This window comes from Cynocephalus volans, chromosome 5 (genome assembly GCF_027409185.1).
Source record: "Cynocephalus volans isolate mCynVol1 chromosome 5, mCynVol1.pri, whole genome shotgun sequence".
NCBI classification, from domain to species: domain Eukaryota; kingdom Metazoa; phylum Chordata; class Mammalia; order Dermoptera; family Cynocephalidae; genus Cynocephalus; species Cynocephalus volans.
The window spans coordinates 32,485,786-32,513,650 of NC_084464.1; the positions used below are offsets into that span (position 1 = coordinate 32,485,786).

General features: G+C 41.8%; 1 protein-coding gene across 1 annotated transcript in view; it reads right to left on the reverse strand.

Moving 5' to 3' along the window:
- MBOAT1 (membrane bound O-acyltransferase domain containing 1) overlaps nt 1-21,067 on the reverse strand; it is a 104,453-nt gene extending 83,386 nt beyond the window's left edge. Inside the window, exon 1 of the mRNA XM_063097055.1 lies at nt 20,969-21,067. Coding sequence (XP_062953125.1) covers nt 20,969-21,067 — 99 coding nt within the window. The remainder of the gene's footprint in view (nt 1-20,968) is intronic.
- Nucleotides 21,068-27,865: the final 6,798 nt, after the last annotated feature.

Consider the following 27,865-nt stretch of genomic DNA (forward strand, 5'->3'; position numbering starts at 1 on the left):
ATGGCCACATTTTATTCATTCTGAAGAGATGAGCAAAAATACCATATTGGAAAGAACATGGACTTTGGTATAGGACTACCAGTTCTGTCACTAGCTAGCCAAGTGTCCTTGGGCAAGTGATCTAATCTCAATGAGCCCAGGTCTTCTAATCAGTAATATGAGAAAGGGAATAAGATTCTTATTAGGATAATTCTTAAAATTCCATAACAGAATACATGTAATACATCTAGTGCAAACATCTAAATGTCTCCACCACATGCACTTAATTGACAGTGTTCTCCAGGGAAAATCTCTGCTGTGGTTTCACAGAATTTGCTTTTTTCTTCCCACTTCCCCTCTGAAAATCGTTTCAATTTCTTCTTTTACAAATTTAAAACCATTTACAAAACCAGGGTAGATTCGGCGATCTCTATTTTCAACCAAGAAGAGGAGGAGGAAAAGACAGGTCACTAAGCAGTAGAGCCCTGCGTTAAATAATGTGAAAGAATAAGTAGAAAAAGAATAATATCCATTGGTTAGATCAAGAAAGGAAGGATAACAGAGCACAGGTTCTCTACCTACATTTAACAGTAAAATTGAAACACTATATGGGGCATGAGTAAGAAGCAAACCTGTGAACTGGAAGACCACCTAGAGAGCATGAGAGAGTGCTCAGAGATGCCTCAGAGTCGTTGCAGGAACAAGAGATGGTAGACTAGAACGGTAAATAACAACACACATAATACCCCCACACACAAGGGCTGGCTCAGCCTCAGAAATAGCAAGCTTCCTGATCACCATGGGAGACATGAAATTCCCAAGTGAGCAAAAATTTAGAACAAGTCCCTAAAGTAGTAAATGCTCAGATGAACCTTCCCACAGTACTCAGAGTACTTGTGCCCTGGAAAATCATGCCTCCTCTTAAAGACCCTCAGCGTATCCTAGGCAGTTTCTGAAGGATAGAATAATTTTTTAGATTCCCTAAATCTTAGACTGGGACTTCTAAGGAAATTCTGACTCGAAAGATCAGGGATAGAGCCCAGGAATCCATGTGTTTAAAGCTGCCATGGTGATTCTGACGGTGATGGCTGTAGGGGAATCAATGTTTTAAGCCATGGACACCACATCTCAGGATGCCTTAGTCTTTAGGACACTTTGAGGCCCATCCCACCATGTGATTGCTCCCATTTACTTGGCTCTTTCTGAATAATAAATACTGATAAATTAATTTTCACATTTTCACCCAGCATTCTTCAGTCAAACAAAAAACCAAAGCCAAGGATGTTAGGCAGGAGAACCTCACACCTCCTTGAAGTGATTTGGGCCCACCCTCCACCTTGGGGGTGGCGGGGACCTTCTCCCCGTGCCCTCAGTTGGCCAAGCTCTAGATCCTGCCCCTCCCACATTAACTCCACTGTGCACCAACAGGCCCTGGTCAGCTTCTCCACACCATTACTTCATTCCTTTGTGTCCTAAAACTCTTTCTTTTCTTTCTTTTTTTCTTTTCAGTTGATACTCTAGGAGCTTTCTCCCCACCTCCATAAAACTAATACAAATTCTACAGTCTATTGGTCAGAGCCAAGTCACTTTTTTTATTTATTTATTTTAATTTATTTTTAAAAATTTTAATTGGCAAAAAAAAAATGGTATATATCACATGCAACATGCTGTTTTCAAATATGTAATACATTGTGGAACGGTTAATTGAGATAATTAACATAGGCATTACCTCCTGTACTTATTTATTTGTGGTGAGAATACTTAAAATCTACTCCCTTAGCAATTTTCAAGTATACAGTACATCGTTATTAACTACTATTGTCACCATGTTATACAGTAGATCTCTTGAACTTATTCCTCCTATCTAACTGAAATTTTGCATCCTTTAACCAACATTTCCTCAGTGCCACCCATCCCCCAGCCCCATGTAATCACCATCCTACTCTCTACTTCTGAGTTCAACTTTTTTAGATTCCACATGTGAGCAAGATCATGAGGCCCTTGTCTTTCTGTGCCTGGCTTATTTCATTTAACATAATGTCTTCCGGGTTCATCCATGTTATCATGTTGTAAATGACAGGATTTCCTTTTTTAAAAAAACTAGACTATTGCACTGTGCATATACACCGCAGTGTATATACCACATTGTCTCTATCCATTCATCCGTCGATGGACACAGGTTGATTCCATATTATAACCATGTAAAACTAATTAAACTGGCTGAAAATAATTCTATTTCTCTATTTTAAGTTTTTTATAAGTTCTCTTGCAGAGAATAAGCTTAGCATGAGCAGAGAAGGGAAGGACCTTGCCTTCCCAAATACCTCAGGCACCACAGGAACCCAAAAATCCTCCACCAAGGGACTGGATTCAGTCCCAGCCATTAGGCTCTCAGCTCTCATCAGCCAATCAGCCCTTGCCTGAGTCATATGACCTGACTCAGACCTAGCCAATCAGTGTTGCCGCATTATCGCACTTGGTCTAAATTGGAACTGACTTGCCAATACCTTACTGCCCAGTGATATGGCCTGATTTAGAGCTAGCCAATCAGGCTTACCTAATGGCCCTTTAAAAGCTTGTTCAGTCCCTGGTTTGGGAAGACAAATTTGAAGTGCTCTGCCTGCTTCTATGCCTGTCGACCTAGCAAATAAAGCCCCTCTTTAATATGGGATGCCATGGTGTTGGCTTCTGTGCACATCAGGCAGCCAGTCCTTGCTCAGTAACAATATCTTGCCTATTGTGAAAGCTATTTCTTTTAAGTTTCTAAATACAAAAATACTATCCTTATTTTTCAAAATACAGATGTGAAGATTAAAAAGCAAAAATCTCCTTCATCTTCCCCAGAAATCTCGGTGATTGAGAGGGTCAAGGTCACTGTGACCTCTTTCTACATTTTGGTGACTATCATTCCAGAACTTGGTAGATAAATATATGGATAAATAGAAAGGAATAAAGATAAAGATTTTTTTTAAAAAAAATCGTATGTGGGATCTTAGTATACACACTGTTCTACAACTTGCTCTTTTTACTTAGTATGATGGACACCTTTCCATCTGACCTCATTTTCTTTAACAATTGAGTCCATAATTTGAATACACCATAATTTAGTCTGACCATTTCTCTACTGCTTACCACTTGGGGATCCTTCTATCCTTAAACACCCATTGAGAAAGATCACTCTTCAAACCACTGACTTATTTGTCAAAGAATACTAATACAGGAATCACTGTGGACTGGCAGCCAAATAAGCAGCAGAACTAAAGGCTGGCAGGAGGAGATGTCAAGTCAGAAGGGAGTGGCTCCTGTCGATGGCAATCACCACCACACAGTCTCCACTTGAACACCATCAGGTATGGCTGACTCATGAACTCCAACACAGATCACAATTGATCTACCCAACTCTCTTTAATAATGAACTCTAATTTTATGGCAAGTTGAAACCTACTTCCCTAAACCTTTGGTCGCTTGGGCTTAATTCTGCTGAGGATACAGCATAATTATTCTCCTCAAATGTCTGAAAACTGCAATCATATCATACCTAAGGCTTTTCTTCTGTAAGTTAAACATCTCCTCTTGCTCCAACAATCTCTACTCATATGAAACACTCACGAGGCCACATACTTTCTTGCTTACCTTCCTTCAGTCACACCTCAGTTTGTTAATGTCCCATCTAAAAGCTGACACCCATCTTTAAGCCACAAAGCACCTGACAGAGTTATGACTTGACCTACACAGAGTGGACTGCTGTGGCCATCTGCCTTGCCACAACATCACCTGCTATGGACAAGAGATAAAACAAGTCCCCTGGGTCATTTTACCACAATGGACAAGCCAAACAGGGCAGCTGGAAAACTATTTAGTAATCTGGTTCATTCCCTGATTTACCCAGAGATTCTCAGAATCATCCCTGCTTTGAGGCTGTTCTTAATACCCATACGCATAAAATACAGGAGTGAATCAGAGTCCACAGTTTGGTCCCATTGCCTAGATCCAAATCCTGGCTCTCCTGCTGACCAGCCATAGGATCTCACATAAGTCACTAACCCTCTGGGGTTTTTATGGGGAAATGCTATTTCTTACCACATACGGTTGCTATGTGGCTTAGATGAGATAATCTGTGTGCAGTATTTAGCACAATATACTAATATAGGAAGCACTGAATTCAAAAGTCTTACTTGTAACTAGATCAGCACTATAACCAGAGTTGAAGGTAGAAATATTCCCATATGACAGAATAAATAAGTATACCTATGGTCCACACCTCTGCAGCAATAAAGCTGTATTTGCCTTTTCATTGAAAGAAATAGCAGTTATATCTTTTATACATCCAAGAGGTTGGAAAATAAGTAAAAATTGTGGCTCAGTGTCTGTTTAAGAAGACAATGGATTTTTTCTTTTAATATTCCCACAAGCAAAGCCACTCTGGTAGCTATGAACACACCCAAACCAACAACTCTAACATTTCAGTGATAAGTAATGTTTACTTGATAAAAAGACTCATTCCTTTGCAACGTCCTTTCACACTTCCTGGGTACTTCCTTGCTAAACTTACTTGCATTTCAGCTTAGATTTCTACCCTCCCATGTCATTACAATAAAAATATATATATATATTTCTTTCCATCCGTCATCCATATCTTTACCCCATCTTTTCTGCCTTGAAATACCTCAAGTCACCTCACCCTCTCATTATCCCCCAAGTTGAGCCTTTTCTTTCTCTCCCAGACACTAACTGAAAACCAAACTTCCCCTCCAAACACAACCCACACCCTCCTCACTGCCCAGGCATTCTATCCACTCATTAAGGTAGTCTCAAGAACATATTTAACCTTGTATAATGATAAAATAAAATTAATTAACTAATTAAGGCAATAAAAAAAGAACATGTTTGAATCCAACATATTTCAACAAAGAAAGACAGTTGTCCAACTAAGACCATTGGAAAGTAAATTCCCACGAGACAGGCAATGGGTATTTCTTAAGTTCAGTGCTGCCACAATGAAGCCTTTTTCCCTGTTGGCTTCAAAAATGTGGTGGGGCTGACAATGGGGAAATCATAGCCAAAAAACACCTATGTGTGGACTAAACAGCTTACTAAATTTCCCATGGATCACCCACCTCATTTGATATTCACAACAAACCCTAAATGTAGGTGTAATTAACTCATTTTACAGATAAGGAATCAGGCTCAGAAAGATTAAATAGCCTGCCCAAGGTCACACACCTAATAAATACTTGCTAGAATCCAGCTCTTCACAGTCCTGTTCCAGTTTTCTGCCCACTGTCATAGAGCAACGTGAGTTTCAAAGGACAGATCTTAGGAGCAAACCCAAACCTCAATTATACAGCCTGGGTCTGAAGTTTTGTCTGCTTTTATTCAGCTCTTACCAACCCCATAATTCCTTACAAGCAGATTTTTGTATGAATTCTTGTGGCTTAAATAATACATGCTTAGAATGGTTCAGTAATAAGGAGAGACTGAATGGAGAACTGAGAGGCAAAATAGCATTTAAAAGGCTGTAACTTAATGAGAGACTCTCAGCGAGCAGTGGTAAACTCACGGAGAGTTTCCCTTGGGTGTGGCTCTGTTTGATGTTGTGGGGAAAGAAATCTTTCTCTCTTATTAAACAACTATTCATGCATGAAAATTACCTAATGATGAGCCTAAAGATGCAAGATGAACCAAAAGTCCATTACATCATTACCAAAATTGACTGAGGAGGCATACAAAGATTTTCATAATGATAAGATTAAAATGAAGTAAACCTAAGCACAAACATATACCAGTAGAATGCATGTTAACCTTCCATTCTCCCGACTAGAATATTCTCTGAAAAAATACTGGTCCCAACATCCATTTCCAACAATAGAGTAAGCTCAATGTTCACAGATATAGCATAACTAGTGATCTCATATTAAAAATAAAAAGCTTCATGTTATTTATTTTTTTATTGAAATGTAATTGATTATACATATTTGAGGGATACAGAGTTGAATACCGATACTTGCGTACAATGTGCGATGATCAAATCAGGATAATTAGCATATTCATTATTACAAAACATAATCATTTCTTTGTGTTGAGAATATTCTATCTATTCTAGCCATTTAATAATGTGCAGTAAATTAATATTAATTATAAGTGCCTAGCTTGACTGAGGCATCAGTTTTTAAATAAACTTTATGTTTACAATAGTTTTAGATTTACAGAAATACTACAAAAATACTACAGACAGTCCCCACATACTCCACAACCAGTTCCCCCTATTATTAATATCTTGCATTAGTATGGTTCACTTATCCCAGTTTTATCTGATGCCTTCTTTTCTTCCAGGTCCCACATTACATTTAGTTGTCATGTCTTCTTAGGCTCTTCTCAGATGTGACACCTCAAATTTTCCTTGTTTGTTATGACCTTGACAGTTTTGAAAGGCATTGATCAGGTATTTTTCTCCATGGGATTTGTCCAATGGTTTTTTCATAATTAGGTTAGGGGATACGGGTTTTTGCAAGAAAGGTCACAAAGGTAAAGTGCCATCTCCACCACCTCATATGAAGGGTAATGTACATCAACATAGTTATCACTTTTGATCTTACCCCTGATCACTTGGTCAAGATAGCGTTTGCCAAGTTTCTCCATTGTAAAGTGATTCTCCCCACCCCCTTTCCATACTGTACTCTGGAAGGAAGTCACTATGCACAGCCCACATTTAAGGAGTGCAGATTTATGCTTCACATTCTTAAGGGTGGGGTATCTGCCTAATTATTTGGAATTCTTCTGCAGGATGATTTGTCTATCTTTCTCCATTTACTTACTTATTCAATCATTTATTTATATCAGTATGAACTTATGGGTGTTTATTTTATACTTTGAGTTATTTTATAAGTTATTTTACAGTCTATAGATATGTCTATGATCTATACTTTTTTATTTAATCTACGCTTCTATAATCTAACACTATTTATTTTCCTGCTCAAATTGTTCCAGCTTTGGCCACTGGAACATACTATTCACTTGACATATTGTTATCATGATGAGTTTTGTTGCTGTTTGAGTATTTCTATACTTTCTGGCACTACAAAATGTTCCAGGCTCATGGTGTATATTTCCTGGTCTAGTCCTAGAATCAGCCATTTCTCCAAAGAGCACTTTTATTAGTTCCTTTTATTGGAGAATGGTCTTAGAAACCAAGATCTAGGCTTAGTTGGACTCTTTGCTAGTGGAAGGTCACTTCTTGTAGACCTTCTAAGCTGACAAAGCAAGGAAGTGTGTGTGTGTGTGTGTGTGTGTGTGTGTGTGTGTGTGTGTGTGTGTGTGCATGCTAACCCTTGAATATACTCATATCTATAAATATTTTTACACGTAACCACCTATACCTATATTAAGCTAAACATGAGTATATATTGATGTGGGGGTCATTTTCATGCACAACCTAAATTCCTCAGAAGCCAGAAATGCAAGTAAGCAGAAATCAGAGGCAAGCAACCCCCCAGCTGACTTTGCCCTGGGGCTCCATCCGAGAGCTTGGGCACAGACAAAGCAGGCTGAGAAAGGAGAGGTGGAAGAAAGAAATGGGGGCGCTGCACAAAGATAAGACATTTCTTGAAGGCAGGATCCCTCCTAAACCTCTGAAAGGAGACACCTCATGAGGGAAAACAGCCCTCCCCCAGAGGGAGACAGCAGATGTGTAGACTAGTTATTTGTTCTTATAACCATTTTTCTTGCTCTTTTCTAACTTCTCCAATTCTAGAAACTTTGCGACAGGGAACTAAATCTAGACACATATTACTCTAATAAATGTTCGAAGGTTGCCAAGCACAAAAAAGATGTTTTCTTCAGTTATCACGAAAAGTCATAAGTGGTCAATTTCTAAATCGTTTCATAGCGCACTAGCTTCCTTCAAATTCTCTCTGCTATTTCAACTAAGATCCACAGCCATCATTCATTATTCACTGTTATGATGAACCAGAACCCCACCCTATATCTTGATGTAATTATTGCTTTTAGTTTACAGCCTCATTTTACCCTTCTTTTAAACTAAGATAACAAAACTGGCAATCAGATAGAGATATCTCTAAAGATAAAAGTGTATCTTTTATCTAAAAGATAAAGTGCAAAAAGAAAAAATGAAAGATAGTCTTTACAACATCCTTTTTGTTAACTATGTCCCAGTCCCCATACATGAAAAACAAAGGAAGGAAAGAAGGGAGGGAGGAAAAAAAGAAGAGAGAGGGAAAAAGGGAGGGAGGGAAGGGAAAAGGGAAAAAAAACCTTTTTTCCTTCCTTCCACAGTTTGTATAAAATGGTTCTCTGAATATAATTCCATAGAAATGTTGATTTGCTTCCCTTTTATTAAATAATGTGCAGCTAAGTTAACACTTACTGTTTGGAAGAAACAGGCAATTATCTTTTAGAATGGAAAATGGAAGCTAAACACTTCAACATCCCTAGTGGACAAGAAATAGAAGCTCTTCTTGACATGATCTTCTTTCCAGAGTAAAACACACACATTTCTAAGGCATTCTGGCCTTACTCTAATAAGGAGGTGAAAGAAAGATGACAGAGCCACGTCGGCCAATCCACATCTGCCAACATGCACCAAAATGCACGCATTACTTTTGGAGAAATAAGAAATAAAATAATACAGCACAGCTACCGTCCCTTTAGTTGTCTACTGAAAAGTGGAAAGAAAACTTGGCTATGGTCCTTACCCTCAAAAAGTGTTTTTTTACACTCTAAAACCAACACTTCTGTGCTATCATTGAAGGTCTCAGAATCCCAGAGCTGAATTGGTCTTAAAGAGCATCGTTTTCGGCAGAAGGAAATATCAAGGAATCCAGAGAAGTGCACTGCCACAGGCCAGTTAGAGGCAGAGCCCTTTTCATCGCTCATGCCCAGTGTATGAGGGACTCTTGAAGGTCCTCACGCCTTTGCCCAGAGTCATTTCTCTTCATCTCAGGGGACACTGGAAACAACCCCCAGGTTGTCTGCCTTTGCCGAGCTCATTGTTCCTCCCCTCCTATGTCCCACTGTAGGTATTCTTACAGTGAAGTATTCTTATACTTATTCTGAGCTCTCTGTATTCTCCTGCCAGCCCTGTCACTGCCCTAACTCCAGCAAGTTCAGCATTTGCTAAAGGACAAGGCCATCCCGGGAAGAACAGGAAGTACGCTTTCAGAAAAGGCAGAAAGGAAGTCAAATGTCACTAGAGCTCTGTACGTGCAGATACAAATCAATCCCGAAGAGACACTGTTAAGTTAAAAAAAAAAAAAAAAAAAAAAAGAACTGTAAGAACCATACACTCTCACTTGTGTCAGAAAACAGACCGAAAGATTCTGGGCACATGTAGCTATAAACTATCTCTGAAAGGATACAGTTGGGGCTGCCAATGGGGCAGTGGGGCAAGAGCTGGCCGGATGGAAAAGGCGGGTGTGCAGGGAGGGGAGGGAGACTGACCTTTCATGATATCCCCTTTTCTGCTTGTGATACTAAGTGACTCTGATACTAAGGGCATATGCTACCTAGTCAGTAAGCTAATTTTTTAAACTATGTCTGTATAAAATAAAAACAAAAAATTTTTTATTTATTTATTTATTTTTAGTGAATAATAGATTTTTTTTTTTTTTTTCTGAAGTGAATGACAGATCTTAAGATTCAAAAACCAGGTCTGTTTGACTGTATACATTCTCATTGGTTGATTTTGTCCATGTTTTTCTTTTTCTTTTTTTTTTTTTCTTTTAATGTATCAATAGACAACGTAGTTGATTTTTGTGTCCTTTTATCAGTTCCTCCTTCTCTCCTCTCCCCACCATCAACATCATATCTGTTCACCCATGTTAACAAGATCAAGGAATTGTTGTGATTTTTGAGTGCCCTTTTTGTTTAAAAAAATCAATAAAAATTTTGAAAGGTAATAATTAAATAAAATAAAATAAAAACAGAGAGCACAATAATAATAATAATTCCAGTAAAAAAAAAAGTCTTAGGAACAAAGAAGTCTCAACCCAGTGACACTCACAGTTAAACCACTTCATGAAATTTCACAAAATGACTTTTGAATTTAGCAACTTCCTCTAGACCTTAGCAACTTTGTGCTGTGTATTTCAAGTCAGAGCTAGAGAATGGATGAATGAGACAAAATTGGGGCAGGGGGAGCCCAGTATTTTTTTCTTTTAATTCCTTGTTTGAAATAAGAGTTTAGAACAGAGTACAAACTTTTCAAATGTACCCTTGCTCTTTTCCAAATTAGGCTAGAACTTAAGCTTCGTGTTGCTTTGGTAAATAAGCCTCAGAATGGAATATTTATAATAATATTATGATTGGGAAATCCACAGCAATATCAACCCAGAAATCTTAATTCAACATTTTTAAATTGCTTTAAGGCTACTGTGAACTTTCAAAACAATACCGCAAATCAGATTGATATTACTAATGCATAAAAGATTAACCTAATAACTTTAAGAAATTACAAGCAGAGCTCAACTATTACAAGGAAGTTGGTAAATGACTCACCAAGTGCACATTTTTTTTGGATAAGTAAAACCACATTACAAATGGGTTAATGAGTTCATCTTGCAGATGGTCACATTTCTTAAGCCCAAAGGAACAGCGGTCTTTAAATAATGCACATTTTTAACTAATATAAACTACTTGAACTTACTTTTCCCACTGATTACTCTCTATCCTTGGGCTATCCTGGCAAACCACTAGAAATTGTCATTAATAACACTGCAGCAAGTTTTCCCTTTATCTTGTTTACTGAAAGGGTTGACTTACTTAAAATAGAAAGCCTCTGAAAAGCACACAACCACTGTTACTAAATGACACACACTGAATTCTTTTTACAAACTGCTGGTACAAAAGATATTTCCAGATTATATCTGTTTAGATATAATCTTTTCATGGAATTATTCTCTATAAATGTAATTTGGGGGCCATACTACAGAATTCTCAAGAGTACTCAGATATACGGCATCTTTTATATGTACGACTTGACTCTAGGCTGCTAAAGCAAACTTCTACATGTTGTTCTCACAAGTCTGAGACAACTGGCCCAAAAATGATATTATATTGGCGTTTATAACTGCAAGTGATGAGCATATTAACTTCACACGATGAAAATGGCAACAGGGTATGTTATATTTAAACAATCCAAGATTAACATTTAACTATCAGCAACTGAGCCATGAATTAACTTTCAAATTAGAAATTAGGTCTATTCAATCTAAAATTCAGGTTCCAAATAATAAACAGGCTTAACTCCGTTCATTGTAATTCAGTTGGTGAAACAACTGGTTCACAATTTTATCTTAATGTAGCCATTCATTTCAATCCAAGAATGTAAATAAAATTCCATTTCAATTCCATTTCAACTCAACAAACTGGTTTTTAGTTCCTACTTTGTACTAGGCATGCAAAAATGACTAAGATTCATCCTCAGTGGTATTAAATCAAATGTATGGGAGGCTGTTGTTTTGAACCGAGCTCCTGCACTAGGCCTCAACAGACCGGACCAAACCAGAATGGAGTCACTCATGCTAGGTGTAGCATAATCAAACTGAACATTAAAAAGGGCCAGTTTTCCAAAGAACAGGAGACTCCCAGCAACCAATAGAAAAAGCCCAGTCTACCTGAGCTGGCATGATAAGGCAGCCCTATGAGGACTTCTGAAAAAACCAGTCCCTTCTTGTTCCTTGTCTCTGCCTTCTTCAGCCTTTTCTGCCTATAAAGCCAACCCCTCTGCTCAGCTCATCAGAGTGTTTGCTGTCCTATTAGGTCTTTAAACTCAGTTGCTGAAATTTTGTTCTTTGATAATTGTCACTGCCCACAAAGAATGTTACTCTTTTCTGTAGTCTCAGCTTCAACAGCTGCTTCTTCCTGGAATATTCTGATTGCCCCACCTGGCCCCTGTGCTCCCCCTGCCCCCAACACACACGTTCCCCTTCTCCTCCTAAAGCAGCTGCTCCCAGGAAGTTTTCCCCCAGCACCTTCTCAGAGAGGCCCAGAGGTGCTGAGGCCCCGGGGCAGTGGTGTGTGCACACGTGCCCTGGAGCACTACACATTGTACTCTATGACAAGGGTTTACACATAGTACAGCAGTTTAACAAGTGTGTACAGGTTTGTTTCCTAGGAGGCACAGATCCTCATTAATGTCTCCATCCCCTTCTAGCCCAATATTTAGTATACAGTGCTCAGTGTTCACCTAATGTACTGTATTGACTAATGTCTCTGCAAAACTCACTGAAGTTTAAATTGTGTCCCCCAACTTTCATGTATTAGTCACTTGGCCTTCACTGTGACTGTTAAGAGGGTGGGAAATCCTATTATGTTAATTGAAGGTGGGGCCTTCAAGAGGTGATAAGATTGTAGGACCCTGCAGTAGTGAATGGATTAATAATGGTGGTCAAGGGCGTGGTTCTAAGGGCTTTAAACGAGGAGAGAAGAGAGTGTCTCTCTGCTCTCTCTGCTACCACCATCTTGCAGTGTGAGACCTCTGGATTGCTGTCACCACCACCAGATGGACTTTGGACTTTCCAGCCTCAGAAACTATAAGCAATATATTTCATTTTCTTTATAAATTGCCCAGTTCCGGGTATTTTGTTATAAGCAACAGAAATGGACTAACACACCTGACTATTAAAAGAAGCCTCTCAGAGTCAGAAGAGCAGAAAGACTAATAAATATCTAAGACGTAAGGTAAGAGGCACAATAGAGTATGGACAGGGCGCTATGGAGAAACAGAGAAAAAGAAGGGATCCATTTCGCCCTTGGGGAGAGGGAGGGCCAGGCTGTCAAGACAGCAGGACAGGAAGAGGTGATCTTAGGGTGTGGCCTCAAAACTGGAATTGAGGACCCAGCTTTGTACTAATGCTCCAGGAGAAGGAAGTGTGTGAGCAGAAGCTGGAGGTTGTGGAAGACATACTGTATTTGAGGAACAGGAAATACACAGTCCACTGTGGTGAAAGTACAGTGCACAGGGAAACAGTGGCCGGACACAATGCAGTGACTAGCAACGCAGCCTTTGGCAACAGTCGTGGGTTCAAGTCCTGCCTCCACAGCTGTGGGACTGCATGCAAGTGACATAAGCCCTGGGGGACCATTTCTTCTCTTAAAATTTTGGGAATAACTTTCAGTATTGTGATACCAATGAATTGAGAAGATATAGACAGAGCAGCTGGCTGAGTGCTGGTAGCATAAGCATTCAGTACATGGAGTTGTTGGTGTCTTTAAGCCAGGTAGGTAAACTGAGGTGAGGCTGTGAAGAACCACCTCTTGTTCATAACAGGAAGGCTAACGCTACAGGCCACACTAGGCCTCTGCTTTAGATGCCACGGAGTATACGGCCACAGTGGTGATCACCCATCCCACCCCCTTCAATTACTGTCAAATCAAGCCACCAGTCTGTGACACTAGCCAGCACTTCCCATTAGGGCAAGGCCCCCTCCTGAACTGACCCAGAGTCCCCTAGAGTGGAGACTCTCATCCTCCTGCTCGTGTGTGCAAGTGGAGGGGCTGAGCTGAGGGACAGTCCCCAACTCCACCGTCCTGTCCTCTCCAAGTGTTTGGAATCTGGGGCTACCTCAGTCCACATTCACATATTCAGTGCTCCCACGCTGCTTCCAAAAGTCGCCTTTAACCTCCCAACAGCAATCTCTTCAGAACCACAAAGGAACTTTCCACCACATTAACGTGCAGCTCCAGGAAAGACTGCAGAGCTCAGGGTCAGTCCATGGATTCTGGGACCCCAGGGGGCCAGCCCTCCCTCCCTGGACCCCTCCCGCACGCCCCCAGCCCTCATGGCCAGTGTGCAAGCTCCATTCTCAACTGCATCCCTGTGCGGGTCGTGACATCGTCCCCCTCGCTCTGTCCCTCCCTCTGCTGACCTCCTCAAAGCCCACCCTCTGCTCCCATTTACCAGCACAACACAAGTCAAAGTCGGGAGGAGCAGGTCAGTGCTTTTCCAGATCCCCACTGCTGCTTTGGACCATTTTTCTCCCATCGTCCTTATATAAAACCTTTCCTCCCTCTAGACTCTGCCTAGACTCTAACATTAAATGAGATGATGTCTGCTGAGCTGAGCGCCCGATAGCAGAGCGAGCCCCCCTTCTGGTCCTTCTTTCTGCTGTTAGAATCCACCAACCTCTGGTGACTCCTCCACATTCCTAGAGATCTTAGGTACCTCATAGTCTCCTTCTCCACCTCAAATCCCCAAATTCACCTGGGCAGCTTCTATGTTCAAAAGGACAATCTGTCCAAAGCCCAGTCCCTGGGCTTGCTACACTGAGCTGACTTTCCCCCTAGTCTCACATCCACATCCTGACGTTCATTGCCACCCAGAAAAGCTTCACCACAAATCTTCCACTCAAATATCCCAGCCCTCCAGCTCTCCCTCCCTGTGCACCCGCTCCTCCAAGTCCCCCCACCTCTAGATGCTTCTCCTTTCACTTCTATCACTTCCAACCACCAGCCAGCATTCTTCAACACCCATACTTAACTTTTCAACAACCTGCTCTGAAAATTTCCAACTGACTGTTTTACTTTTGCTCCTCAAAGGAGCTGCTGAGAGAGAAAAAGCACATATTGGCACACATCAGTGCCTCTAAAAATATATATGGTTTTCAATGGGTTGATTATAATCAGCAACCCATTAAATTGACCCTGGCCAGCTTGTTCCCCCTTAAAGATGTCCCTAAGCCTTCATCAGCCTCAAAACCCGTGCTCCCTCCTTCATCTCTTCCTCCTTCCGCAATGACTTCCTGTAACGCTCCACAAAATGAGAATCTTTTCACAACCTAAACCCTTCAAAGCCTCCCTGTTGACTGTAGTAATGGTTCTCAAACTTTAGCTGGCATGAGAATCACCCCAGAAGCTCCCATCCTGATATCCAGATTCAGTGGGTCTAAGGCTAGATCCCAGAAACACCCATTGCAGTAGATTCTGCATGATGGTCCAAACACCATATTTTGAGGAAAACTGGTCCACAGCAGGAGGTGACAAACTCTGGCCCTTGAGCCAAATCCAGCCCACTGCCTGTTTTTGAGTGGCCTGCATGCTACAGACCTGTTTTACACTTTTAAAGGGTTGTGAAAAAAATCAAAAGGAGAAAATTTTATTACATGTGAAAATTCCACAAAATTCAAATTTCCATATCCATAAATAAAGTTTTATGAGAACACACCCATGCTCAGTCATTTACTTATTATCTACGGCTGCTTTCATGCTACAATGGTAGCGTTGAGTAGGTGCAACTAACACTGTATAGCCCACAAAGCCAAAAATATTGACTGTCTGGCCCTGTGTAGGGAAAGTTTGCTGACCCCTGGTGTGCAGAATAAAGTGGAAACATCTCACCAGGGCTCTGCTGCCCTCTCCAACCTAAAGCCCTGCAGTCCACACACCTGCACCCCACCAGTCAGCCCCTTTGGTGGACTTTTTGCTCCTTGAATGAAGCACACAATTTCACACTCCACACCTCTGTACATGGTGTTCTTTCTACCCAGCATGGCCCTCCCACTTAACCTGACAAATTCTCATTCATCCTTCAAGACTCAACTCATGTCCCTCCTCAGGCATGAGAGGCTCTCTAAGAATCACAGTTCATCCCTATCCCCAAAGCAGAATGAGTCTCTCCCTCCACTCCACCTCCAGGGGCTTGATTCATTTGTGTCCCAACCGTCTGTGCACAGCAGTGGTTTTCAAACTTTAGGACAATGACGGCTTAGAATTATCTTTAAGGGCACATCACAATCACCTGGAGGGCTGATTAAACCTTCCATTGCTGAGTCCGTCCCCAGAGTAGCCAACAGGGGCACCCAGGCAGAGAATGTTCATTTTTAACAAGTCTGGGAGGCCAATGCTGCTGGTTCAGGTACCACACATGAGCACCGCTATTCGGGATGTGTGTCCCTGCCTCACCCGAAAGTGAGCACTTTGAGGGTCAGCACTACGTTATTCCTGTGTGAATCATCACAGCCAAGCACAGAACTAGGAACCCTGGAACACAACAGAAACTCCATTCTTGTTGTTTGTGGTCTAACCAAATCAATTTCCTCCCCTAAGCCAATCATTTTCAATATCAGGCAATGATGGGAATATTAAGTGGGGAAAAGAGACCTGACTTTGTAGAATGAACTGCTGAGCCCAGAAGAAGAAAAACAAAGTGGCTCTCTCCAGGACTGATGTTCTGTGGCTTGCCATATGCTCACTCCCACCCTGAATTGGGTGAACTGGAAAGTCCCTGGGTGAAGAGCAGATTGTTCAAGTCAGAAACCCAATGGTACAGCCTGGACGCAGCACCAAAAACAGCAACATTAGATGGTGGACCCTTCCTCTCCCCAACGAAGGCCGATCTACTGTCCACTTTACGAACAAGGTTCTATACATTGAGGTTTGATAATTTATAACATTAACATTGGCACATATTGTTACTGATGACAAACATTTATTGAGCACCTACTATTTCCCAGGAATGCAATGAGGAATAAAACCTCTACCACAAGAAGACTTTAAATTAGTTTGGAATTCAGCACACAAACCCAACAAGATAACTAAAGATATAAGGTAACATCTACCAAGTGTAAAATGTAAACTGTATCAAATGTGAACAGTAAATTCTACAAGAGTCCAACATGTCCTGTGGACTTCCCTTCTCTGCTCCACCGTGGTACCATCTACAAACCTCTGTGTAGCACCTACACAGGTCTGTGAGCACAGTCATCCCTTGGTATCAGTGGGGGACTGTTTCCAGGACCTCCGTGATACCAAAATCCCTGGCTGCTGAAGTCCCTGATATAAAATGGCTTGGTATTTGCATATAACCTATGCACGTCCTCCCCTATACTTTAAATCATCAAATCATCTCTAGATTACTTATAATACCTAGTAAAATGTAAATGGTATGTAAATAGTTCTTATACTATATTGATTTTTTATTTATATTATTTTTATTGTTATTTTTAATTTTTTCCCCTGGATCCACAGTTGGTTGAATCTGCAGATGCAGAACCCATGGATACAGAGGGCTGACTGTATATCACACCTGTATATTATATGGGTCTTTTGTCTCCTCTAATGGTGTATAAGCTCTTCCAGGACGGAGACCTTGATTTTCCCCCCCTTCCATACATTTCTACCACGTGGCCAGGTACCTGGCATTAACAGCATTAAATAAATATTTAATCGATTTAATAATGACTGTGGAATGTGAGCTGAGCTTTTTACGAAGGGTAAGACTTAGATAAGAAGAGAACTGAAGGTTGAGCTTTCCAAGCATGGCCAAGGGAACATTACATTAAGTCCTAAACCTTTACTGCTTTAATCTCAAAATCATTTCTTGGCTTATTTCCTGGTCTATCTTTCCTTTGCATTTTTTTTACTGATACTAAATCAGGGGGGGGGAAATTAAACCCACACAAAGAATCTCGGCTTAACACTCAGTTGATACTTTATGTACACACACAAAGTTTGGGGGTACCAGTAGGTCCAAATATCCTAGGCATCCAGAATTCCCCACCACCAAATTAGAAGTTCTTTGAAGCCTGGAAACAGTTTCCTTTTCAGCTTTCACAGCTCTTAACACATAACCATGAATCACACAAACTAGGAACGTCAACATTATATGCATTCTGGTAGTTGAGTCAATCTTGCAAACTTAGAAGGCTATATGGTTAGTTTAAAGGCAGATCTTGTTACACTCCACACCAAAACAAAGTGAAGAGGACATGAGCAGATGATTTTTTAAAAAATAAATAAATAACTCTCCAGTCCTTAATTCCCCATGAATGGAAATTGAAGTTCTCCCTAATTTATTCTAAGTGACTCTTCGTATTTGAATAATCCTGCTAACTGCTGGAGCTCCATGTTTGCCAAATGGACATAGACTCATTATTTAAAAATGCAGTTTACGACAAACTTATCTATGAAACACCTGTGGGGGCCCTTAAGTCATTGTCCATTTCCTATACTCTGTATCCAGTTGCTATGCTCTATCCGCTCTAATTAAATAAGATGACTTTACATTTAATATCTTTAGGAGGATGTCAGACTAGTACAGAAACAAAAACCATAGACTCTTCCTCAGTATAGTCATAATTGCACCCTGTTTAAGGGTGTCCCAAAGTTAACACAATGGAAAAATGGAAGAATCAAAAGAAAAATAATGAAAGACTTCTTCACTCACAAAGCAGAACACTCAGTGTATATTTCAGTTTTTTACAGATAATAAACTACTTGACACAGGGAGACCCAGAGGCTAAAGACATTCACAGAAGTGCAATCAATCAGAAATTACGAATAGATGTAGGAAATGTTAAGACATTAGGAAAAGGATTCAACCTCCTTAATGGTATATGAAGAACTATTTGGGCAAATTGAGATAAATGTTCTATAACTTTAATTTATAATTATAAAAATTATAATTATACGTATAAAATTATGACCATAATTATAATTTTGAGCATATCTCGGGCCAACAAAAAGTCTCTCTTTAATGGGACAGGAGCAAACATTTATAAAGGACTGCCACATCTGGCTCCACCTTTCTCATTCTGGTCTGTGCCCCAGGAGGTGAACCCCAGGCACCCCAGGCCAGCCACCCTTGGCAGGGCACTGGCAAGAGAGGAAAGGGCTGCAGGGTAGGAAAAAGAGCTTCAGGGGTACAGGGATGGGCTGAGGTTCTCTCTGCCTCCCCCCTGCATCCCGGCAGGGTTTGAGTCCAGCTCTCACTGAGCATGCAATGGCCTTCTTCCCCTTTCCCATTCAGCCCCCAGTCTGGCACCTCAGCATCCTTTCTGATTCCCTTAACCCTGCCCACAGGTATGTAATTCATTAAAGTCTCTTCATTTCAACCAACTGAGTTGAATTCTGTTTCCTGCCAGGACCCTATCTGATAAAAAGACCTTCCTAACGTATGGCATTTTATATCTATATCAACCCCAAATGGGTTTTATATCTATGTCAACCCCAAAATGTAGGTCTTATCACCATCTCCCATTTTACACATGAGGACACTGAGGCTCCAGGAGGGTAAAGTAACAGCCAGTGATCTCAAAGGAAGTTTGCTGGCAGAGCAGAAATTGCACCAGATCAGTCTGACCCTTAAAAAGTCTTTAAAATGTTAAGGAGAGAAACACACCAAGCTTCCAAACTCTCAAGCTACAGTGCAGCCTCAAACCACATTATTTACAGCTTGGGATGTTCCATGGGCCTAAAATAAGCTACCTGGGGCATTGCCCTGTAAGTGCCTCTCCAACCCCACCGAGAGTCACTCAAACTTGCCCCTGCTGGAAGGTGGTCAGGCTGACCTGAGAACTAAGAGATCCCAGGGGCTCCTCCCCTCCATCTCCAACATCTTTCCTTCAGTGCATCCCAGAAATCCCTTCCTCCCTCCAAATCTTAAACATCCCTACAGCTCTTTGTTCCTTTTTATAAGTTAAAAATGGGGTTACTTTTACAGAAATCCAGGAGATTGGGAATGAGGGTGGACACACTTAAAATGCATTACTAACATTACACTAGCACCTCCCAGTCGCAACTTGACATGGTCCTTTAACCATCTATGTCTTTTATCTGTTTTCATACAAAAAGCCTCCCTGTATTCTTCTCTCTAGATTTTTCCAAAGTAGCTTAATAAAGAAAATGCAATTAAAATAAATTCTGATGTGGGGTGGTGAGGTAAGTACAAAGTAAACTCCCCTTAAGGAAATCCAGATATGTGTTATATTTTGTTTCACAGCTAAAGAATTTGCCATTTGTCTGCCACTGCCTGGGTCTCTGGGTCTCTCCCACCTTCACTACAAACTAAAGGGTAATTTACAAAAGCACAAGTGCCTTCGCATCTGAGACCTCTCCCGAGTTCCTGACTGTCTGGATTTTACAACGGATGAGAAGACAGTGGATCAGGTGGAGATCAGAGTCAGAGCTCAGAGCGAGCCAGGTGGAAAGGCAGCTCGGTCAACAGTACGTGCATAAGGCAACCATCCAGGTCTCACTTCCTCATTGCTGAAAGAATAATGAGAGTGCAAAGGGCAGCAGGTACATGCCCTTGTCTGAAAAAAAAGAAAAATAAGAACACTAGTGAGAGGAAGAGGAGGAAGACTGGCAAAAACTGAGCATGAAATAAGACGGGAGGGCAGTGGGCTGTCCTCCAGCGTTCCCTGCCCAACTCCATTCCAATCAACATATACTAATTGAGTCACCACTAAGGACTCGGCAGATCTAGCCTGCAGCACGTAAAGACACAAGATAATGAGTAAGACAGCCCGAACCCTCAGGAAGATTTCTTACCAGGAATTACTGTTGTCATTTTTAATTGTAATGGTAGCACACAATTCCTGGACGGTCCAAACAACTTCACCAGGGCTCTTCTCCCACTAACCTGTCCTACTCACAAGCCTCCAACCCCAAAGAGAAGCTGACTGAATAAATTAAGGCCCCGGGAAGACCAAAGAATCCTTGTGTGTCACTCCTCCGTTGCGGATGCGTATCACACGTGGTGCAAAACAACTGTCACCCTGATTGAAGTCCAAACAAGTCTCCCTGCTGAAGTCCAAACCCCAGGTCTCTCATCCAAAATCTACAGACTGTAGTCTACAGATTAATCAGGCTTATTTTTAAATAGGGTTATCTAAATTAATAATAATAACGAGTCGACTACTCTGATGGAAGAAACATTGGAGTCATTTATCAAACTACTCAAAACTTCCTTACAGGACACGAGGCAGTCCACAACTTTTTAAAATAAGACGTTCAGTCGAACTTGTCATGTAGAGTGTACCGGTATTTTCACAGTTATAAGGAGAAAAACACTAACACCAGCTCAAAAGAAGGAAATAGAATAAAGCCCACCTGTCCAGTCTGTAGCTGCAAAATGTGCTATGGTGACAGGGACGGAGGTGGGTGGCACTTTCCCCAGCATTCTCGCCCGCGATCGCTCGGGGCGTTGGGGCTCCTGAGCTCGCGGGCGCGCCACGGCCCGGCCGCCCGCACTCACCTGGTCCAGCGGGATGCCCAGGAGCTCGCTGAGCGGGTGCAGGCAGGTGGAGCCCGTGGTGCGGTAGGCGAGGCTGGACGGCGGCGGCTCCGCTGCCATCCTGCATCTTCAGGAGGCGGCTGCCCTGGCCCCGGCCCGCGCCGTTCTGCTCGGCGTCCTCCCGCCCCGGTGCTCGTGGGCGGCTGCACCCAGGGGCGCGCGGCCGCCCGGCTCGCCGGGGACGCGAACCGGCGCAGATGCTCCGCGGCGCAAACTTGGCGTTGGCGCAGCGACCATGGGCGCGGGAGGAGGGCCGGGCCGGGCGCGCTCCGCTTCCCGCTTCCCTCCTCTCGGCGCCCATTGGACGGCCCCGGAGGAGGGAGGGAGGAAAAGTGGGGACTCAGAGCCCGGCCCCCGAGCGCCACCCGGCCCGCCCTGACCGGCCTGCACCGAGGCCGACCCGGAGAGGGGAAGCGACGCCAGCGGGTGGCGCCCAGCCCCGGGAGGTGGGAGGCGCCTCTTCCTCCTCCAGAGCTCGCGGTCCCGTCTCCGCCACCCCGGGACGACACGACCTCCAGCCCCGCTCCCCCCGGCGGGCGCCTTCTACTGGACAGCAGCCCCTGCCCCACCCTGTTTGGGTTTCGCCGAAATCGCTGCACCCTCCTCCCGGTCCCCGCGCCAGCTAAGATTTCCTGCGATCTCTCTCCCTTACGAGCTGCAAAGAGTTCATCCGCCAGAGGCTGGAGGCCAAAGAGACCCCCGTGCTGCTGCCGAGCTGACTCCCTCTCTTTACCTTGCTCTGGTCAAGACACAGTTTCCTGCACACTGTTCTGACATACCCTGTGTCATGCAAGCAAACCCAGGGGACTGTTAGCTTCTGATCACTTCCGTCTCTTTGGGTTGAGAATTACGGTGTTTATTGTTAGATTGTGTACTTTCTGATAAATTAGTTGCATGCCCCGGCTCCTAAAAAGGGTCTTACACTTTTTCTCTGCCCCCAGGCGCCCGGGTATCACTGTTACTTGGAAAACTTTTTCAATCTATTCATAGATTTTGAGAAACATGTGTTGAAGATGTTTTCATCTTCGGTAGATCCTTTCCAGGAATTGCTGTGTGCTGGCTGATGAAGAAGGCTTTAGGCAGGCAGTACTCCAGGCTGATGGGTAAAAAAGAAAAACAAAAGTGAGGTCGTGACCCCTCAGGCTCCACCAAGACACAGCTGGGTGCTTGCTGTTCCTTAGTCAAGGATTAGCTGGTAGATCACCCGACCAAACAGGCAGGCAATGACTTTGGGGTAGACTTTATGAGCGTAGCTTTCTGCTTCAAAGTCAACTGAAGCTGGTCAAACACTGGCAAGAACTTCCTCTCCAAGGCTCAGGCCTGGCTCTTGCCTACTTGAGGAGTTCATCACCAGTAAGCTGCGCTCAACATTCAATTGCCAGACCAGAATTTCTCAGCCCATGTTACCGACCAAGGAACAACAACAAAAAAAGTTCCTATCACCACTCCATGACCCTGTGGAGATTTTATAGGAGGCCACCACTAGGTGACAATCTCTACTACTCACAAGCAAACTCACACCACATAAACACACACACACACTCACACACTGGCATATACTTGGAAAATACTAGGCTAGACAGGCTCATTAAAAATTACACAGTCCTGGAAAATGACCAGAGTTGAAGCAATGTTAATTTTATTCTGAGCAAGATGACAGCTTAAATGAAGTATCTGAGCGCAGAAGGGGCTTTGAAAGCACCATTTGATGTGAATTGCCAGAAAACAGACATAGGCCAGTGAAGACAGTATTTCTGAAGCAAATGCCTCAGACCATTCATAATTTTCCACAAACAAAGCTACGCTCTTCCAACTTCAAGTAATAGTTTTCACATGGGAGAAAAGAAAGACTATTAACCCTGTACAGCTTTTTTTCTCTTCAACAGAACAAAAATTATAATCTAGTATAAATTTTTCTTTCTAAAATTTGGTAACTATGCTTAGATCTTACAAACAAAATGTCACAGAACTTAAAACTTAATAGTTCGGTTCTTCTGGTACTGTAATACAATTGATGCTGAAATAACTATTAGATGACGAAGTGCCAAGAGAGTGGATCAGTTACACTATAAAAGAATTAAAGAGGCTTCAGAGGACTGACTATGATTCTAAGACGTGTAAGAGCTGCACCGTGGACACATTGCTTTGTTTTCCTTCACCTGTACCTCTGTTTCCATCCTCTGTCAACTGTGGATTCATGATAATAATTATTATGTGTTAGATATAGCTTATAATATGAAAAGTTTTTTTCATTTACCAGTGACAATAACCCACATAGTGGTTATAATAATCTCTGTTTTATAGAAGAGAAAACTGGGGTTTAGAGAGTTTAAGTAACTTGGTTGTATTTAGGAAGGTTAAGTCTGATTCCAGAGCCTCTGCTAAAAGCATTTCTCTCTGTCAAGGCGCACACCCCCACACCTGGTACAGCCTCGTCATTCTTGCCAACAAGACATTACATTTACTGTTCAAAAATGAGCTGGTGGGGTGATGCCATGGGAACGCTGTCTTGCCTGTTTTCCATCTGCAGTAGAATGGAGCCTTCATATCAAGGTCAGTTTTTTAAATCTCTTTTATGGACCCATGCTCAGAATGTGATGTTATCCAGGAAATCTACCACACATTCTGATGGCTGGTCTAAAATTAAAGGCCAGGCACAAAAAGACGGGAAAAGAAGCTGTCACGTTCAGGAAGACTGCATGTGACCATGCACTGATAAAAACTCACACCGGTCACATGCCCATCCAGACCCAGCCTAAGATAATAATCAAACAACAAAACTGGGTTAAAACCATCCTCAAAGTTCACAAGGGTATGGGCCGACCCCGTGGCACAATCGGGAGAGTGCAGCGCTGGGAGTGCAGCAGTGCTCCCGCCGCGGGTTCGGATCCTATATAGGGATGGCTCACTGGCTGAGCGCAGTGTGACAAGTCACAAAAAAAAAGTTTACAAGGGTATAATTTCTCAAGAAGATAATATTCAACCAAAGATAATCAAAACCATCTGTGATGATAAAACCCATGTAAAAACAGAATTGCCATTTTAATAATACTACATAAAGATATGTACGTTCACAGAGTATATTTATTTACATCATCTCCTTTGACCTTCCCAACATCTCTAGGAGGTTGGAAGGGCAGGTGTTATTGTTTTTATTATTATGTCATCATCTCCATTTTTAGTCATAAGAATACCAAGTTTCTGGTAACTTGCAGCTAGCTTATCCAGCTAGTAAACGGCAAACGCAGGATTCAATTGGATAGTCCACTGGTCTTTTTAATTCTACAGGAATCTTTTTATTACACTAGGAGTCCACCTTCAGGAAAACAGCTGAAATGGTTGTTTGCATAGAACATTAAACTCCCTCAAACTTCACATTTGAGAGCTGATCTGGAGAAGGATCAAACTGACCCATGATGGGTTTCACCCTTGGTTTTTGAGCAGTTTCTTTAAGCATTATCCACAAAACTTTAGGGAATTTATATCTTGCAATCAGTGCTCCATTTCTTCATGTTTTAGCTCAATTGATCTGTGTTTACTTGGAACATATACTGCTGCCTACCTGCCTGACATACTTTCCAAGCTTGGGATCACAATTAAACATTGTTTTTATATATTTGCATGTTCAGAAAACGAAGAAACTAATTTCATTGAGCATCTATAAGATTTAGCTGTTATTGCTGAGCTATAATAATTTTTCCTTAAAAATACTGCGTCACTTAGTCATTTGAGATAAATCAACACAAATCGTCTCAGTGTGCTAGCCTATCATATTGGGGAGATGCTGATATGTCCAAAGACAAAAGAATCTGAAATAATAAACCAACCTCTGAAAGAAATAAGTTATGAGAAATGGAAAGCAGAAACTAGTTACTGAAGAGAGTGGAATAATGGTTACCAGAGGCTGGGAGAGGAGGAAGAGCAGCGGGGAGGAGAAGTGGTGGACTAACGGGTACAAAGCTATGCTATCTACCCTAAGTGAATCATTGTACAGTATATGCGTGTATTGAAACAACACACTGTACCCCACAAATATATACAAGTAAATGTTAAAATAAAATAAAACTCCATTAGCTAAAAATACTCAGAACAATATTTATAAATATAATTTTGTACAACTTCAGCTCTTGAACCTAAAGCATAAAAGAAGGGCAGAACTGAGCCATATGCAAAACAAAACTGTTTCTGAAAATCAATACTGTACCACCTTTTACTGGTTTGGTGACCGAGCAAATCAATTAACTTCACCAAGCCTCAGCTTTCTCCTCTATAAAGTGGGAATAAGAATAATAATCTCTTGCGACTAGTGTAAGAACTGAAGAAAAGATGATACATGAAATACCCTGTCACAGAGTAATTGTTCAAAAAATATTAATTAACTCTGCTTTGCTAAAACTTATACTTTATGAGCTAGCATTTTATTGCAACTTTAGTCTTTGGGGAAGGAGATCTTTCTAAAACACATTGTACATGTCCCTGAATACTTAAATGGAATTAGTGATCACAGATGAATTATTATTGTTGAGTCGGGCATTATTGTGAACAAGAAACTGTCCTGCAATACAGTGATGTCTTGGAGTCCATTGACGTGCCAATAGTTTGTCCGTGCACTAAATTATGCCCAGGGAGCTACGCTTTCTTAATTACTGTGTCTACTTTCCAGTTTTTCCATCTCTTCTGTTCTCATGTTTCAGATGTCATGGCCTTGCCTGCTATATTGGTTCTCCTATAATCTGGGGAACTCTGCAGATGGCCTTAGAGTCATTAGGCTTTGGCAGTGTGCCTAAAGAGTTCCTAAAGAAATGAAGTAGATAAACTCCATGCCATCCTATCTCAGATATTCAAAGGTCTTTTTTTCCCCCTTACTTCCTGTTTCTTTGGCTGTGTTCCAAATAGTTACTGTTGCCAAAGAAGTGTCATATGAATAATAAAGTGTGATTGAAGATAATGTTTGAGAATATAGAGATAGACAAAAACCTATGCTGCCAGGATTTTACGTTTGGCTACAGGAAAAAGAAAAAAGAAAAAAAGACCTAGCTAAGGCCTTGCCTGATGCCCCTGGAGCCTATGAGTATCCTGAGACCTTGACCCCTGCCCTCTCCATCCCCAACTCCAATCCCACTGTGGGTGTTGTTGCTAAGGCCACTGTCATCTGAGACTTCAGGGACATCCATAGTACTAATCCCTCAACCCAGACTTTGTATTTGTCTTGGACACCACTGGGAATCTCCCTCAACTCTTGTATTTTACCTTACTCTTCACTCTCTGTTCTGCAGCCTGAAATTCAGGACCAGTGACAGAATCAAGCACAACAACATTTCAGAATGAATGGATGGATGGTTTCCTGGCAATCAGTGCAGCCAGCGGACTCATGACTGTCTCTTTTCTTCTTACTCTAGTCCTCATGACCCAGCTTGTTCTGAGCCTGTATGGGCTTGGTCAGCACATCAGACTGGCCAGCCCTAAAGGCTGAGTGTACAGTGAAATGTTATTTATAGGACTAAAGTAGATATTTACCTCTATTCATCAGGCTCTTTTCTTATACTCCTAATGCACCATTCTGCAACTTCCATTTCATTTCTAAACTTTTTTGTTTTTTATCATTATTGGTTGATCTCTCCATAGTATCCTGTAAAGCAAACTTTGATGCTTACAAAGACTACAAAATATACAAGTGGGTACTCATGTCAATTTGCAGGAAGGGGACATCAAGCTTAGCTGACCACAGGACTTTTTTTGAGTACATTCTTCATAATTAGCATTCCCCAGATTACACTTGGGGAAACAGTGCTTTCACTTGTTAAGATTGATTCAACAGTCAGCAAATATTTATTGAGGTGCTATTATTTATAAATCACCATTCAAGGTGTTTGAGATACACATCTGTTAACAAGACAAAATCCCTTCCTCTGAAGCCTACACTCTGCCAAGGGAAGACATAAACAAACAAACAAACAAACAAAAGCATAAAAAATAATAATAATATGAGGTTAGATAATAAAACATGCATAGAAAATAAAAAAAGAAAAGCCCAGCAGGGTAAAGGGACCAAGGTGGGCAGGTTGCATATGTTGCACTGTTTACGAGGGTGGTCAGAGTTGGCCTCATTGAGAAAGTCACCTTTAAACTAAGATTTAAAAGGGGTGAGGGAGTTAACCAAGCAGATTTCTGGGCAAAGAACATTCCAGGAAGAAGAGATATCTAGAGCAAAAGCCCTACTGTAACAGCAAGTGGAGAAAGAGCAGGCTGTCTAGGAAGGTGGGAGCAGACTGCATGAGGGGAGAGGAGTAGTGAGGTACGGGGAGGCAGCCTCGGAGGCCATCGTCATGACTTCAGCTCTTCCTCTGATTGCATGAGAGCTATTGCAGGGATTTGAGCTGAGGAGTGAAACAATGTGATGTATATTTTAAAAGGATCACACTGATCACGTGTTGAGAATACAGTAAAGGAGACAAAGATAGAAGCAAGGAAACCAGTTAGGAGGCTATTTCAGGACTCTAGACAAGAGACTGAGAGGGAGGGGGGCTGAGAGGATGGCAGGTGTGAAGTGATTTGATTCTGGGTACAGATCTTGGAAGTTAATGTGTCTTAGTCTGTTCAGGCTACTGTTACAGAATACCTTAGACTGGGTAATTTATTAACAGAAATTTATTGTTCACAGTTCTGGAGGCTGGGAAGTCCAAGATCAAGACACCGGCAGATTTGGTATCTGCTGAGGGCTCTCTGCTTCAAAGATGGCACCTTCTAAGCTGTGTCCTCACATGGCAGAAGGAGCAAACTCGCTCCCTGAAGCCTCTTTTATAAAGCTACTAATCCCATTCATGAGGGTGGAGCCTGTATGACCTAATCACCTCCCAG